Source organism: Saccopteryx leptura, chromosome 2 (genome assembly GCF_036850995.1).
Source record: "Saccopteryx leptura isolate mSacLep1 chromosome 2, mSacLep1_pri_phased_curated, whole genome shotgun sequence".
In the NCBI taxonomy this organism is placed as follows: Eukaryota; Metazoa; Chordata; class Mammalia; order Chiroptera; family Emballonuridae; genus Saccopteryx; species Saccopteryx leptura.
Genome location: NC_089504.1, coordinates 237,339,775 through 237,356,894, shown reverse-complemented (window position 1 = coordinate 237,356,894; position 17,120 = coordinate 237,339,775). Strand labels below are relative to the sequence as shown.

The 17,120-nt window shown below is 51.0% G+C and overlaps 2 protein-coding genes across 3 annotated transcripts in view; one reads left to right on the top strand and one right to left on the bottom strand.

The window, feature by feature from the left end:
• HNF1A (HNF1 homeobox A) overlaps positions 1-8,983 on the top strand; it is a 20,553-nt gene extending 11,570 nt beyond the window's left edge. Inside the window, exons 3-10 of the mRNA XM_066370735.1 lie at positions 162-348; positions 757-998; positions 1,809-1,960; positions 2,082-2,283; positions 3,931-4,122; positions 4,765-4,886; positions 4,969-5,113; positions 6,665-8,983. Coding sequence (XP_066226832.1) covers positions 162-348; positions 757-998; positions 1,809-1,960; positions 2,082-2,283; positions 3,931-4,122; positions 4,765-4,886; positions 4,969-5,113; positions 6,665-6,792 — 1,370 coding nt within the window. The 3' untranslated portion in view covers positions 6,793-8,983. The remainder of the gene's footprint in view (positions 1-161; positions 349-756; positions 999-1,808; positions 1,961-2,081; positions 2,284-3,930; positions 4,123-4,764; positions 4,887-4,968; positions 5,114-6,664) is intronic.
• Positions 8,542-17,120, bottom strand: C2H12orf43 (chromosome 2 C12orf43 homolog). 2 transcript variants are annotated; one of them, XM_066370737.1, is made up of 6 exons: positions 16,972-17,120; positions 14,948-14,990; positions 14,669-14,767; positions 11,021-11,094; positions 9,840-9,930; positions 8,542-9,373 (listed from the first exon to the last, which is right to left on the bottom strand). In XM_066370737.1, the coding sequence occupies exons 1-6, from the start codon at positions 17,117-17,119 to the stop codon at positions 9,022-9,024; spliced, it is 807 nt and encodes a 268-aa protein (XP_066226834.1). In that variant the 5' UTR covers position 17,120; the 3' UTR covers positions 8,542-9,021. The 2 variants fall into 2 exon arrangements, with proteins under 2 accessions (XP_066226834.1, XP_066226836.1); XM_066370739.1 differs by having other exon boundaries at positions 8,542-9,370.

The window sequence follows — 17,120 nt, the reverse complement described above, 5'->3', positions numbered from 1 at the left end:
GTCATCACTGGGTGAGAAGATTTCTAAGTTCTAGCTGTAAGTAAGTTCCTCCAGCTCAACACCCCGGGCTGGGAATGAGAAAGAATGGGGAGCACGGGCACAAACTGATATGGGAAGGTGGGAGTGGCCAGGGCTCTGCTCATCCTTCTCTGTGCCTACAGAGTTTACCCACGCTGGGCAGGGCGGGCTGATTGAGGAGCCCACGGGAGATGAGCTGCCAACCAAGAAGGGACGGAGAAACCGTTTCAAATGGGGCCCGGCATCTCAGCAGATCCTGTTCCAAGCCTACGAGAGGCAGAAGAATCCCAGCAAGGAGGAGCGAGAGGCCTTGGTGGAGGAGTGCAATAGGTAGAAGCGCTGGCAATTAGCAGGGCTGGATTGGTCTGGGCAGGGCAAGGCTGGGAAACAGCAGAGGCTCTGGGTCCCGAGGGAGGCTCCCCAGTCTCAAATCCTGCTCAGTGTCTGAAACCTAGTTCCATTTCTAGCATCCCCCCGAACCCAAGCAACTCTTGTGTGGGTGCTCATCTCATTCATCCTCACTACAATCCGATAGTTATTCTGCTCACTTTATGATCGGAGACACTAAGAGAGGCTATGTCACTTACACAAGGTCACACAGCAGAAGTGGGACTGAAGCCCAGGTCTGCTAGCCTCAAACACTCAGGTAGAGCCCTACTTCTCAGAGCTCCCCCCAGAGCCCCAGGACTGGGTTCTTCCGCATCTGGCCTGGAGGCTCAAAAGTGGCTCTTTCTGCAGGGCTGAATGCATCCAGAGAGGGGTGTCACCGTCACAGGCACAGGGACTGGGCTCCAACCTTGTCACAGAGGTGCGTGTCTACAACTGGTTTGCCAATCGGCGCAAAGAAGAAGCCTTTCGGCTCAAACTGGCCATGGACACATACAGCGGGCCGCCGTCGGGGCCGGGCCTGAGCCCTGCACTGCCCGCACACAGCTCCCCCGGCCTGCCCCCACCTGCCCTCTCCCCCAGCAAGGTCCACGGTGAGTGCTACATGGGCAGGAGGATTGGCACAGTGGGTAGAGGGAGAGTTGGGGAGCACTGCCCCAGTGGCAAAAGCCACCTAAACCTCGTAGCACTTCAGTTTGGTTCCAGCCATTCTATTTACACTATTCTATCCACCCCTCACCCCTCCCCTCCACTGACCACAACATGTGTCCACTCCACTCTCATCACTCTGATTTGGGTTACTTCAATTCATTTTATTTCAGATCAAATCAACTCAATTCATTTTTGGTTCAATTCAAGTCAGTTCTATTCTGTTCACTCCATTATAATCCAATTTGTGCATTTAAATTCAGTAGTTCATCCAGTCCATTTCCCAATCGCGCCATTTAACTAAAAATATAATTCAAGGAAGTTCAGTTAATTTTGTACGGCCCAGTTCAATGCAATCCAATTCAATTTGATTCAATTCAACTCAAGCTCGACTGATTTCAGGTTCTATTCAACTAGATTTGGTTTCCTTCAACGAATTCCAGTGCTTTCTAGTCAACTCCATTTGCTGCAGTTTATTAGCACCAGTTCAGTTTGGTTCAGTTGTCTTTTATTGAGCACCTACAGCATGGCAGCTATAGCAGTAGGCACGGGGGCAGGCATGGAGCTGATAAAATGCAGCCTTTGTGTTCAGGAGTTGGGGGCAGCCAGCGCAGGGCCTGGTGGGAGCTGGACAGAGTTTGCTGGTTGCTTAAAGATGGGGCAAGTGGCCTAGCAAACCAACACAGCGAGGAGTGAGGAGGACCCTGCAGGGCAGGAAAGTGGGGTGCTGAGGCTGGACACTGCTCCCCCTCCAGGTGTGCGCTATGGACAGTCTGCAACAAGTGAGGGGGTGGAAGCGCCCTCAAGCAGTGGCAGTTCCTTGGTGACAGTATCTGCACCTTTGCACCAAGTGTCCCCCACAGGCCTAGAGCCCAGTCACAGCCTGCTGAGCACTGAAGCCAAGCTGGTGAGTGTTCTCCCCAGGTAGGGAAGGCCCTTCCAACCCCATCTTCCTTTGGTTGGGAGACATGGTCCCCAGGGAGGCAGTGGGTGGCCCCACCCTCACTTAGCTTGGCTTCCCCTTCAAGGTCTCGGCAGCTGGGGGTCCCCTACCCCCTGTCAGCACCCTGACAGCGCTGCACAGCTTGGAGCAGACATCCCCAGGCCTCAACCAGCAGCCCCAGAACCTCATCATGGCCTCCCTTCCTGGGGTCATGGCCATTGGGGCTGGTGAGCCCACCTCCCTGGGCTCTACATTCACCAACACAGGCGCCTCCACCCTGGTCATTGGTAAGCTGGTGGGATGGAGGGCATGGGGGGGGGCTCAGGTGGCTCCCACATACCCCAAGAGCTACAGAGCCTCTGGGACTTATTCAGTCATTCACTCAAGTATTGACTGACTGCCGACTGTACCAGGCTATGTGCTGTATCAGAGATACACAGGTAAACCGAACAGACCAACATCTCAACGACTCAGTGGGGGCGGGTGGGGGGGTGGCAGACAGCAAACAGAATCCATACATTATATGGTACCTCAGGAGAGAAAAAGTCTGTGGGAAAAACAGCAGCAGAAGTGGTATAAACATTTTCTAGGGTTTCTATTTTAATGCTCAGAAGACTTTATTTACAGGAACTATTATGCAGCTCAATACAGGTTGGGGCAAAAGTAGGTTTACAGTTGTGAGTATACAAAACATAGTTTATTTATTTTTTCCTTCCCATGGATTTGAGAAGGGGGGAGAAAGAGAGAGAGAGAGAGAGAGAGAGAGAGAGAGAGAGAAGCATCAACTCATCTCTCCTACCTCCATCCAGTTGTGCACTCATTGACTGCTTCTAGTACATGCCCTGACCGGGGGTCAAATCCATGACTTCTGGCACACTGGGTCGGCACTATCCACTGAGGAACCCAGCTAGGGTCCAGAGTTTACTCTTGTATTATTTTCCTATGAATATGAAACACGGTTTCTTCTTCTCTTTCCCTTCCCCTTTCCCTTTCCCTTTCCCTCCCCTCCCCTCCCCTCTCCTCTCCTTTATTTAAAATAGACAGAGAGGGAGACTGATAGGACAGAGAGAGAGAGAGAGAGAGAAAAACACTGATTTGTTGTTCCACTTATTCATGCCATCATTGGTAGATTCTTTTTTTTCCCCAGAGACAGAGAGAGAGTCAGAGAGAGGGATAGACAGGGACAGACAGACAAGAATGGAAAGATGAGAAGATCAATCATTAGTTTTTCATTGCACGTTGCAACACCTTGATTGCTTTCTCATATGTGCCTTGACTGCGGGCCTTCAGCAGACCGAGTAACCCCTCGCTTGAGCCAGCGACCTTGGGCTTAAGCTGGTGAGCTTTTGCTCAAACCAGATGAGCCCTCGCTCAAGCTGGCGACCTCAGGATATTGAACCTGGGTCTTCCGCATCCCAGTCCGACACTCTATCCACTGCGCCACCGCCCAGTCAGGCATTGGTAGATTCTTGTATATGCTCTGACTGGGGATCAAACCCACAACCTCAGCATGTCAGGACAATGCTCTCACCAACTGAGCTACCTGACCAGGGCCATATTCTTGTATTATTTCCCATAGGAATAACTGTAAGCCTACTTTTGCCCCACCTTGTATATAAGACAGGCAGCTTCTGGGAGAGGAAAACAGAATTAAGTCCAGGGCCTTTGCACTGCTGTGGAACCCAGGGCTCCAGGGAACTTAGATCCACCTCCTGTCCATATAAGAATGAGCCAGAGGCTCAGAGAAAGGGAGTGACTTGCCAAAGCCACCTGAGTTAGAGACAGGTCTTAGTGCAAAGGTATTTCCTGTCTTCTTTACCTCCTCCCCCACCCACTGGCTCTGGGAGGTCTGGGAGGGAGGTCTGGTGTCCCAGGGGACCTGGGGAGGCAGTGGAGGTGGTTGGCCTGGCTGACTCCTGCCCCTCCTGCCCCAGGTCTGGCCTCCACGCAGGCACAGAGTGTGCCGGTCATCAACAGCATGGGCAGCAGCCTGACCACGCTGCAGCCTGTCCAGTTCTCCCAGCCGCTGCATCCTTCCTACCAGCAGCCACTCATGCCCCCTGTGCAGAGCCACATGGCCCAGAACCCATTCATGGCCACCATGGCCCAGCTGCAGAGCCCCCATGGTGAGCACAGGGGAAGGGGCTGATCTAGCAGATACTGTGATCTCCGTTTGTGTCTGAAACAAGTGTGCCTGTGACAGAGGGGGCTCTGAGGGCGCTTGGATGGGTATCTGGCCAGAATGTGCTTCCATGTGTGAATGTGTGAGGCCACGTGTACAAGTGTGAGTTGATACACATTTGGGTGTTCATCAGGGTTTAAAGCACAACTCTCAATGTGAGAAGATGTGTTTTCCTACTAGTGTCTGTTTTTGTGTGGGGTAGCTACAGGTGAAACTTTGGGTTACCTTTTGAAGAGGCCCCTGGGGGCTGGAGACACGCTGCTCTCTGCCCTACTCATGCCCTCATGGGGGCACCAGCCTTCCCCTCTGAGGCCTGTGTTCAGTGTAAGAGCACCCGTGCCTTCTGTTCCCACCAAGCCAGGCTGAGCCAGCCCCGGGAGTTGGGGAGAGGGTCCACACCCTTTGTCTGGAGCTCCATTTTGGAACTCAGCCCTGAGTCCCCAACCACTGCCCCATCAGGCCATTTCTCAGGCCTCTCACCTGACTTCCCCCAGAGCGCCCAGCCCTGAGGCCCTCCTGGGAGGGGCTCCAGCTCAGCCCAGGGTGCCACACCTGTACCCTCTCCTGTCTTCTCCTTCCTGGCCAGCCCTTTACAGCCACAAGCCCGAGGTGGCCCAGTACACCCACACGGGCCTGCTCCCGCAGACCATGCTCATCACCGACACCACCAACCTGAGTGCCCTGGCCAGCCTCACACCCACCAAGCAGGTAAGGCCAGTGCTGCCCCGCCCCATCCTCGGGCCCTCCTCAGAGAGCACCCTGGGGCTCAGGAGGCGGCTCTGTCCCCCAGGTCTTTGCCTCAGACACCGAGGCCTCCAGCGAGTCTGGGCTTCACACGCCAGCCTCTCAGGCCACCACCATCCACATCCCCAGCCAGGACCCTGCCGGCATCCAGCACCTGCAGCCTTCCCACAGGCTCAGCGCCAGCCCCACAGGTGAGGGCCTTTCCTGCCCCTCCTTTGCTGCGTGTATAGCAGATGGGGCAGGAGGCAGGTTTTTGGAGGGCACCCTGTGCTGCCCTTAAGTGAGCCAAGAGGAGTGTAAACCACAGAAAAATGGGTACATCTTCCAGAAACATATTTCTCATTGACTTAGTTGAGGAAAGAGACAAAGCCATGGGAGGAAGAATAACAGGGCCGGCTGTGGCTGGAAGTGGCTCAGGGATGTGCTGGTTTGGTTCAGATTTAGCATTTCTTTGAATCGTTGCCATCATTTAAAAACAAAACAAAACAAAACAAAACAGGAGCTTTCAGCAAGAAATCCAGATTTCTGGCATCTCTTGGAAAATTGGAAGGACTCATGTTTCCACATAGCAACAGAGTGTGGGCTCTTCTGGCCACCACATCTGACTTGACCCATCCATTTCCATTCCCCTATGAGCCAAGTCTGCAACCTACAAGGTTACCGTGAAGGCAGGCCGTTGGGCTAGGAGGCCTGGGGCAGCTACCTGTTAAGTATGCAACTTTGGGCACATTTTGTTACCTCTCTGTGAGCCTCGTGCCCTCCGCCCAGCTCTGGTGGCTGCAGTGACAGTTACTGAGGGCTCGTGGTCCAGGCAGCCTGCTTTACCCATGAGGCGCATGTCATCCTCATTTTACAGAGAAAGCAGACACTCGAAGAGGTGACGGACGTGGCCTTGCCTCTCACAGCTACGAGGTGGCAGAGCCAGGACTCAAACCCAGGTCAAACTCAAAGCCCACTGTTGCTCTCTTTTTTAAATAAAAGAGTTTATTTAGAGTCACAGGTAGAAACAGTGAGCAGTAGAAGAAATGAGCATAGGAAACAAGTTACAGAGGCAAAAGAAGTGCCCTGGGAGCTTAGGACAGAGAAAGGTAAAGGTAACATGCCTGGGGGTCTTTGAAGAGGTGGGGGGACGGGGGGAGCCAGAGCCCATTCTCTCTCAACCACTGGCATCGGTCAGGCTTCTCCCAAGACACAGAACCAATAGGAACACATACATCTTCAAGGAATCGGCTCATGTGATCGTGGGGCTGGCACCAAGGAAAGCTGTAGTCAGGTCAGCAGGGGGGAAGGCCAGCAGGAGCTGGCACTGCAGTCTTGAGGCAGAAATCCTTCTCTGGGCAATATCAGCTTTTGCTCTTAAGGCCTTCAACTGATTGGGTGAGGCCCACCCACACTACTGAGAGACATCTTTAATTTAAGTCAAGTGACTGTAGGTGTTAACCACATTTACAAAATACCTTCACAGCACCACTCTGATTAGCATTTGGTCTGAGGATTGGGTAATACAGCCTAGCCAAGTACCCAAGTACTGATGCCAAAAACTAACCACCTCACCATGTCACCAAGGTTTCTCTAACATTTCCACTAAAATGTCCTGAGGACGCCACTCCCTGGGTGTCCCCAGAGCTTGGCTAGGGGCTATGAAGAAGTCCTACCTCCCCTGTCCCAAGTGCCTCCGGGGATGAGTGGGAGGGGTCAGGACAGGCTTGGTGGGCAGCCAGCAGCTTCATTTGCCTCTGTAGTGTCCTCCAGCAGCCTGGTGTTGTACCAGAGCTCCGAATCCACCAATGGCCACAGCCACCTGCTGCCATCCAACCACAGCGTCATCGAGACCTTCATCTCCACGCAGATGGCCTCATCTTCCCAGTAACTACAGCAACCGCCTCCCAGGGGCTGGCACCTGAAGTCTACACAGCCTGCTTGGGGTGGGGACCAGAACATCTGAGCCTGCAAAACCTTTGCTACCACGGAGCTCTGCCTTTCCCTGGAAAGCTGTGCCTTGGTCCCCAGCCAGCTCTGCCAGAATCGGAGAGGGGGTGTGCTGAGGTGCCCCAACCCAAGGAGGGCTGCTTCGGCGCACAAGGGGGAACTGTGGAGAGCTGGGAAGCAGAGCCTGTTCCTGGAAGGACATGGGAAAGACTATCCCTAGTGCTCCGGGCAAATCTTGTCACTCAGAACAGAAGGCAATAGGCTTTGGTCCGGTACCCCAGCCGGGGCCTGTGGAGAGCCCTAGCCCTAGCCACTCTTCTCAGGACACAAGCCTGTGCAGCTGACTCACTGAACTCCAAGAGAGGCCCTAGAACAATGTAGCCCCATGCTGTCACCTACGCCCTGTGCAGGCCACTCCATCCTGTCCTCCTTCCTGCTACTGACCCACATGCCCATTTGTACCCACCTCAAATACGCATTCCCTGAGGGGCTACTATTTGTGGGGGCCTGGGGCACAAATGCCCAAGTCCTCAGGGAGCTTAAGCTAATGGTGATGGCATCAGGGCTCTCTGGCTTCCCTTGTCCTGAGCCATCACCCTCCCTGGACCCTGTGACCTCCAGTTTTCTGGGACATTCATTCCGGAGCATCATGTCTTCTGCTGCCAGGTGGGCATGGTGCCTCTATGGAAAAGCCCCCCTCAAGAATAGGACACTGTCCTTGCTCCTGGGAACCTTGTGATTCTATGCCTGGTGCTAAGTCCTGGGGCAGCAACTCCTCTGGCCTCTCTGGCCCTGCAGACCCTCCCTGGGCGGGGGGAGACGCTGCTGAGCTCAAAGGGCAGCAAGGTCTGAGCAGCTAGCAGAACGGAGGTGCCCAAAGGGAGCAGAGATGCAAGATCAGGAGAGAGGAGCCACCTGTGTGGACAAGACTCGTGCCAGGAAGCCTAGGGGCCTGCATGGCTGAGGGATGAGAGATCCAGGCAGATGCAGCCCCCTGAGAGGCCTGCGCCCGAGTGCCACCAGAGGGATAAGACAGCTGTGTGAGTCCGGAGCTCCTGTGACCTCATCTCCCTGAGGTTGCTGCAGGTAACCTGGCCCGCGTAGACCACCTCCATCTCAGGACTGAGGAAGGCTGCACCCCTGCAGCTTGCAGCCAGCTAAGGGCAAACCTGTACATTATTTAACTTTTAGTAAAGTAAACGAGGAATGTGTCGGAAACTTCTTGTCATCCACATATTGCCCAGATGGGGTTGGGCCAGCAGAGGGAGGCACGGTGGGCCAGGGGCCTGAGGAGGGAGCGTCCGGCGCACACAGACTCTCACCGAATCTCCGAGGCAAGGTGCTGAAGCCAGAAAGTTATCTTCATTTTGAGCTTCTGCTCCTTCTTGCCCTGGTGCACGAAACCCAGTCCATAAGTGCTGTGTCAATTCCTAAAGTCTTAAAGCTGAGGTGTAGGAACCTATCTTGGGGTGTAGGCAGGAGGGCCCTCCTGTGTGATGCTTACTTAAAAGGTCTCCTCAAGATTCAGCACTGACCAGGAGGCAGTACCCAATCACTGTTTCATGTTGGGTCTGAAAACTTATTTTCAATAATCTGGTTGGGACATGATCACATGTGGTATGTTCATAAATATGGAGAAAGAAAATTCTGGAAAACAGGGAGGGGGGATCTCTTTTTCAGACAATGTTAGATCAATCTATGCAGCATAGAGGGAGAAGTTCATAATCTTTGGGCCTTGGCACCTCGGCGACCCCTTCCTTCATTTTCTTATGAAGACTGTCTCCCACACCAGGCTGAGTAGGTGGGGGTGGGGGGAAGGAGGGTCTCCCTTTACTCGCTCTCCTCAGGCAGTACTGGGGAGATGGAAACTTCACCACTTGGCCATCAGTCTCAAATAACGGGAAGCTCCTTCTTCCCGAGACCACAGAATGTTCTAGTCCACAGGTCTGCCCCAGCCGCCTGTGGGAGCACAGGAGGGCAGGTCTTGCTCAGGCTTCTCACTCTAGAACCATGGCTTTGCCCCGACTCTTGGGCAAGCCCCGATCCTGGGCGGCGTCTGGTCTTGCCAGACAAATCCTTGAACTTGGAGAGGGAGGCAGGGCTTAGAAAGGCCTCTTCCAGGTGGGCGCCTCATCATCAGGACTAGTCGGCCCCGTGCCCACGCCTGGGGTCAGTTTGCAGGCACGGCTGCTGCTCTCTCTGATGGTGGGAACGAGGAAGCCTCACTGGCCTTCTTTGCCTTTTTCTTCCTTTTCTTCTTTTTGGTCCCAAGTGACACGTGGTCTCCGTTGAGCTCGGCTGACTCCTTCTCCTGCTTCCCGACTGTGGCCTTGCTTGTGGTGGTGGCTGTGGTCAAGTCCGTGCTGGCCTCCTTCTTGGCTTTATTTTTCAACTTCCTTTTCTTCTTCTTCGCCTCTTTGTCCACCTTGACAGGGCCATGGATGGCTGACTCCTGGAGGATGTCAGTGGCGGACACAGCTGCCTCCCGGCACCGCTGCCACTCCTCACCGCTGTCCTCACTGCTGCAAGGGGAGGGCAGTGTGGCTCAGCTGGAGTTGAGACCGAACCACAAAGCGGCCACTCGAGAGAGGCCGCGTGGGAGGCTGGTAGAGAGCTCAGGCTCAGGAGTGAGGCAGACCTGGGTTCCAACACTGGCTTCTCTGCTTCCCAGCTATGAGACCTCATTAAGTGACCTCTCTGCCCCTCAGCATCTTCATCTATAAAAATGGGGATCTTCATGAAGCCCAGGCCTCACAGGATGCCCAAGGAGTGAGGCACCGGGTAAAACATGGGAGCGCAAAAGGCAGTAAACCTCCAAAGCCAATCCCCAGTTGAGCTTCTTCCCCCTCCGTGGGTGGGTACTATGACCTGACAGGGCTCCTTGTTAGCCTGGACCTCACTGGAGTCAGCTTGGCTATTCTGGGACACTGACCAACACAGAAAATGGGCAAACCCAAGGGAACCCAAGGAGAGGGTGTGCGATCTCACCTGGAGCTGGATGGCAGTCGCTTCCGGCGGGGCTGGGGAGAAGCTTCCCTCTTGGGGCCTTCAGGGACGGAGGTGAAGAAAAGGCGGAAGCCTAAAACCCACAGGGGCAGAGTCAGCTCTCCAGGTGCCAAGGCTGCCCTGCCTCTGCCCTAAAAGAGCTGCCAATCCAGAGGCAAAGACCCAGGAGTTGCTCTGGTCTAACCATGGGGTGAGGTCTCACGGGATGAGGAGCGTGCTTGGTGACAGCTGGAGCCAGAGGACGGTGCCGAGGGACGCCAGCTGCCAAGTCAGGTCAGCAACCCCTCAGCGCCTTTTGGAAGTCAGCAGTCAAGCCTCCTGCTTAAGGCAGCCTCCTAAGCAGCAAATGAGTTTGGCCCGAAACAGAAACTCAGACGGGGGAGCAAAGCAATGTGGTGGTAAGGAACTCCTGCTCAGGGTCAGACAAAAGGGGTCACCTCAGGTAAGTGCCTTCCTTCCTCAGAGCCTCAGCTTCCCTATAGTCCTCCCTGTAAGTGGGGGCATCACATGGTACCTGCCCCAGAGCGGGCTGCATAGATGGAAGAAGATAATGTATCAAAACCACGCTCCAGACACACAGTAGGTAACTCCTAACTGATAGCTGATATTAGCAGATAACTACAGCTAGTGCTCAACTTACGACCACGATTGGTTCCAACAGACCAGTCGTAACACGATTTGGTCGTTAAGTTGAGTAGGCTATATGTGCAGTACTGTGAAATGATGTTATAAAAATCTTTAAGTCATATCTTATAATAATTTTCTTTCATTATTGTGATATATACTATAATTTTCTTTGTTCATTTTATGCCATTTGTATCATCTCTATACCATTTTGTTTATTTTTACATTCGTCAGGTTTAAGTAAAACACTGCATTACCAGTACAACTGGTTTAATATTTGCAAAGACAATTTCCTCTTGGTAGACACCTTGGGAGGGGTTTGATGAAAAATATCCAAGACACAAAACATAAATTGCTGTACTGAGTCTGGGATAACAGTTGAAATGGAGCACGTGGAGATGGTAGTGCTGCCGGAAGCTGGTCCGCACTGTCGTACGCCCAGCTGGGCAATGCTTGTGCTGCCAGACGCGGAGCAGTCATGGCTAGCGATTGTGGTCGTAAGTTGCATAGGTGGTAAGTTGATCAATATTTGTACTCACCATCATCCTCTGGGGTGACGTCCTGTACCTCAGCCTTTGTTGGCTCCTTCACAACTTCTGAGATGGTAATGGAACTGAAGGAAGAGGAGATGGTTGATTTAGGTAAGATTTTGGGCACCAACAACAACAAAAAAAAATTTTAATTAAAACAATTTTTTTAAGTGGAAGGAATGGGGCATATCATCTTAAATGCAAAAGCCAATAGCAACTGGCCTGATAAGAATGCTAACACCCAAAGCCATAACCTGCTGAACAGCCCCTGCCCGCTCAAACTGCAGTGCTTCATTTGTTTAAACCCTATTTTAGCCTGACCAGGCGGTGGTTCAGTGGATAGAGCGTCGGACTGGGATGCGGAAGGACCCAGGTTCGAGACCCTGAGGTCGCCAGCTTGAGCGTGGGCTCATCTGGTTTGAGCAAAAAAGAAAAGGAAAAAAAAAAAGCTCACTAGCTTGGACCCAAGGTTGCTGGCTCGAGCAAGGGGTTACTTGGTCTGCTGAAGGCCCGCAGTCAAGGCACATATGAGAAAGCAATCAATGAACAACTAAGGTGTCACAACGAAAAACTGATGATTGATGCTTCTCATCTCTCTCCATTCCTATCTGTCTGTCCCTATCTATCCCTCTCTCTGACTCTCTCTCTGTCCCTGTAAAAAAAATAAAAAATAAACCCCACTTTATCCCAGGAAATGTTGAGGATTTTTGAGATACTCATAGTACAACAAAAGGAATGCAATTTTCAAATAGGTCAAAGAGAAAATAAACACAAGAAGGACAGAAAGAGCTGAAAGTATGGTGAGAAATCCTATACACTTGCTAGAGAGTGGGCACATATCTTACTCTGAGCTTCCTGGCAGCAAGCATAAAAAGAGAGATCTGACCAGTCTAGAGAAATGGTTCAGAGGTCAGCTTATAGAGTAGGGGAGACCTGGGTTGTGTTTTGTTCCTTTTTTTTTTCAATTTTTAATTTTTTAAAAAATTTGAGATAACTAGATTGATATGCAGTTCCAGGAAGTAATACAGAGAGATTCCATATACTCTACCCAGTCTGTCCCTACGGTAACTCAGTTACCATAACTGCAGTTCAATATCACACCCAGGAAACTGATATTGATACAATCCATTGGCCTTATTCAGATTTCAGAGACTTGGGTTTAGAATCCTGTCTTTGTCACTTGCTAGCTGTGTTCCCTTTGGCAAATGACTTCATCTCTGTAAGCCTCTGTTACCCATCTGCACACGGGGAGTCCCTACCTCCTAGGGTTGTCACTGGATTAAACGAGATAGTGGACATCAAGCATCTAGCACAGAGCCTGGCCACAAAGAGGTACTCAGTAAATCAGGCGTCCCCAAACTACAGCCCGTGGGCTGCATGCAGCCCCCTGAGGCCATTTATCCAGCCCCCCACCGCACTTCCAGAAGGGCCACCTCTTCCATTGGTGGTCAGTGAGAGGAGCACTGTATGTGGCGGCCCTCCAACGGTCTGAGGGACAGTGAACTGGCCCTCTGTGTAAAAAGTTTGGGGACCCCCGCAGTAAATGGTAGCTATGATGATGATTAATATCATCATAATATGAAGTTAGTTTCATAGGACCTCTAACAAAAATAAGCCCTCTCTCCAGAAGGACAGAGCAGGAAGAACTGCTGAGCCCAGGAAGCATGTCTCTGGTGAATGCTGACAGGGAAGTCACCTCAGAATATGGAGAACAATGCTCTCAACACGGTCCTCACAGCAGACACAGCAACATGCTGGGCACTTTCTCCTAACTGCCTTCCACATGTGCCAAAGGCATCCCATGAAGTCCCAGACAGGAGATCAGACAGGGAAGAGGGACTAGAGAGGATGCCGCCCGGTGCCTGACTCTGACCCTGCATCTAACAAATGGTTCAACACTGGCCCCTTGGGTGCATTTGGCAATGTCTGTAGACATTTTTGGTTGTCATTACTGTTGAGGAAAGTGCTACTAGGATCTAGTGGGTAGAGGCCAGGGATACTGTAAACCACCCTCCAATGCACAGGATAGCCCCCACAACCAAGAATCATCCAGTCCAAAACGTTAATAGTGCCAAGGCTGAATAACCCTGATCTCATGCAAGGGGCCAACTGGAGTATCACTAAGTCGCTATGGAAAGAAATACAGAAACAATGCAGAGAATATCCTGATCACGACTGACCAGCATCCTGCTGGAGTTCCACCTGGGGAGATGTCTGGTGTGGATCCCTGTAGTGCTAAGTGGGCCGTTTACCCCGAAGCTGAAGAGTCAGAAAGAAAAACTGTGCCCACAGCTTGAAGTGTCAACTGACTATCCTAAACATCTCCCACACTCGCAAACTGGGGAACTGGCACTATGTCATGTTGTTCCAGGCTGCTGAGGTGTGGTCCAACATTCTGTCTCAGAAAAGCAGATGGTTTACACTGTGGAAGGGCTCACTTGTCCTTTCTGGTATCTGCTTCAAAGTGAAGAACTCTGGCTTGAACATCCTCACCTCCTTTTCTAAACCTGTTCAGCCAATCAGGACTGGATCTAGACCAGGGGTCTCAAACTCGCGGCCCGCGGGCTGCATGCGGCCCGCCGAACAATTTTGTGCGGCCCGCAGACTAACCCACGAAGTTCAAAATATTTTGGATAAAATTAAGTAAGCCTAGGGGCCTACTTGTATTTTTCATTTCTCTAGCATCCTAGCTAGATATTAGCTTAGTTAACAGCGTTGTGATGCGAACTACAGTTTCTGGTCATTTTGTGACACTGAGTAAACTGCATGTACGATTGTGCTTGTTGTACTGATTTTTTTTTTGTTTTCAACTGCAGTGAGAAAAGTGTTGCGTAACAGTTGCCTTTTGTAGACCTAGTGCGCCCGCCAAACGGCTGTGATCTTGCTCTGCAGCCCACATGCTGAGTTGAGTTTGAGACCCCTGATCTAGACCATTGTATCCCGAAAGGAGTCTCATGTTACACTATCAGTCCTCCATAAAGAAAGGCAGCAGCCAAGTGAGTCTAGAAACTCCTGCACTGAAAAAAGTTACACAGATCTCTCTACTGCAAAAATTCTAAGAGCCTTGATTAAGTAATTATGAATCACAATCTTCAAGGGCATGTGAGGGTCTGCAGACTGCAGTGTTTCTCAACTTCTTTGTTGTTAAGACCCTTTTGTTCTAGTCACACTTTGGACTAGTATTCCTTGTCGCCTATTTTAAAAATGCTGACCTAGATCTTTACAAATTGTATTCTCCAATGTAAGGGAGAACTGGCCTAGTGCCTGACATATGGAAAGCACCCGAGTGGTAATTCTGTCTGTCCCTTGACCTTTTATGAATGAGTTCTTGCTTCTCAGGTTCCTTTCTCATCTCAGGGCAGAACAATGCAGTGCCGAAGAGCAAGGTGTTTGGAGTCACATACCTGGGTTTGAGTCCTAGCTCTGCTCCTTACCTCCTGTGACTTCAAGCAAATGTTTATTCTCACAAAGAGCCTCTGTCTACTCATCTAGAAAATGATAGGACCTATGTGGTCAGGTGCTTATGAATGCAATGAAGTGACGTATGCCACATACTTTCCACAGCACCTAGTTGCACACTGTGAGCTCTCAGCCACTACAAGCCATTACTATTCCTATTAATGAGGGCAGGAGAAGAGAATGTATGCTTTTGGTTACCTGTCCAGCAGGGCTCCCAGCTTCTTGGCTACGTGGGCTCGGAATTCAGGTGTGGTCTGAAGCTCGTTGCCATCTTGTTCATGCTCATCCACCTTATGCCTACAACACACACACACAGAGTCCTCACTTCCTGCCAGCTCAGAAGCTACCCAGATAAGGGCAGGGACAACATGTGCCTTATTCACCCTGGTATCCCATGGTTTCACTTCACATTGACACACAGTAGGGGACCAACATTTGCTGAGTGGATACGAAACTTGAGTCCCAAGTGCACTGTACCTGAGGCTTGGCTGGGCAGTTGGCAACTGATTATTTGCAGCATCTGTGGAAATAACGAAAACTGAGACATTTATAGAGGAAATGACAATAACAATATTGCTGTGTATCAGGTATAATTTTAAGTGATTGATATGTATAACTCATTGAATCTTCCCAACAACCCCATTTGAGAGGTCACCATTATCTCCATTTGCAGAAGAGGAAACTATAAAATAACTTAGCCAGAGTCAAAGAGTTAATAAATGACAGTTAATAAATGAGTTGGGATGAGGACATAGTCAACTAGCTCCAGAGCCTCTCTCTTAACCACCATGATGAACAGGCAGGTCTACGAGTAAGTTCTTATTTATTTATTTTTTAGAGAGAGAGAGAAGGGGGAGGAGCGGGAAGCATCAACTCCCAGTAGTTGCTTCTCCTATGCGCCTTAATTAGGCAAGCCCAGGGTTTTGAACTAGAAATCTCAGCACTCCAGGTCAATGTTTTATGTCCTGTGCAACCACAAAGTCAGGCTAAGTGTAATTTGATTCCAGCATTTACTGAGCGCCTACTACGTACCTAGCAGTGTCTAAAAGTCATTGTAATTTTAAAGTAGGAATGAGTGTAAGTAATTTTCTCCACATTTTATTGTGAATAAAATGTCCTTCCTGTATCTGCAAAAACTGTAATGCAGGGGTAGTCAACCTTTTTATACTTACCGCCCACTTTTGTATCTCTGTTAGTAGTAAAATTTTCTAACCGCCCACCGTTTCCACAGTCATGGTGATTTATAAAGTAGGGAAGTAACTTGACTTCATAAAATTTACAAAGCAGAGTTACAGCAAGTTAAAGCATATAATAATAGTTCTTACCAAGTACTTTATGTCGGATTTTTGCTAAGTTTGGCAAAATAAATCTTTATAAAACAACTTACTATAGTTAAATCTATCTTTTTATTTATACTTTGGTTGCTCCGCTACTGCTCACCATGAAAGCTGAAATGCCCACTAGTGGGTGGTAGGGACCAGGTTGACTACCACTGCTGTAATGGGATATGAAAATCTGTGACTTTTAGTTTTTGGGGGTTTTTTTGTATTTTTCTGAAGCTGGAAACGGGGAGAGACAGTCAGACAGACTCCCGCATGCGCCCGACCGGGATCCACCCGGCACGCCCACCAGGGGCGTCGCTCTGCCGGGACCAGAGCCACTCTAGCGCCTGGGGCAGAGGCCAAGGAGCCATCACCAGCGCCCGGGGCCATCTTTGCTCCAATGGAGCCTTGGCTGCGGGAGGGGAAGAGAGAGACAGAGAGGAAGGAGGGGGAGGTGGAGAAGCAAATGGGCACTTCTCCTATGTGCCCTGGCCGGAATCGAACCCAGGTCCCCCGCATGCCAGGCCGACGCTCTACTGCTGAGCCAACCCGCCAGGGCCAAAATCTGTGACTTTTGATAGGTGAAAGTAACAGGTACCATCAAAGTTACTCGTAGCTTGTTGCTCACATGAAGAAGGGGAAGAGATGCTAAATTTCAAAGAGAGGTTAATGAAAGTACAGATGAAATATCTTTCCCATTCCATATTCATATTCTGGATTATGATTAAGTACCCGTATGATGAGGAGTTTGGACTTATTCCCGGGGCACTAGGGAGTCACGGTGAGACTTATGTGTTGGACACAGCTCACTGGCAGACCCGGGGTGTGAAAATGTGTTGCAAGCGGGGAAAGGCTTAATGTGAGAATCCAGAGAGGTGGCTGTAGCATCATTTCGGAGAGCTGGCCGGCTGCCCAGTGTGCTGCAGTGACGATGGGCCAACTTAAGCTGAGTCAAGAGACATTCAAATACAGTACCTCAGTTTCCCTGACGGGGATAATGAAACAACCCACGCTGCTGCACCAGCCTGTGCTTTGATTCTGAACCCTATTCAGTCCCTGGAGCTCTCTTGGAAAAAAAGAACGCGAGTCCCGGTGACACCTTCATCACCATCCATCCTCGCAGACCCCAGGGGAAGATCCTATGCCCTTCGACCAGACTGCTCGAACACAGTCCCCTACCGGCCGTTTTCTTCTTCGATTCTTTCGGGCGCAGCTCCAAACCCCAGGCCGGCATTGCCGCCTCACGGCACCGCGCCAGCTCCTCCGCATCGCTGCTGCTGTTGCTGCCGCTCTCCAAATCACTCATGGAACCTCTGGGCGCCGGCATC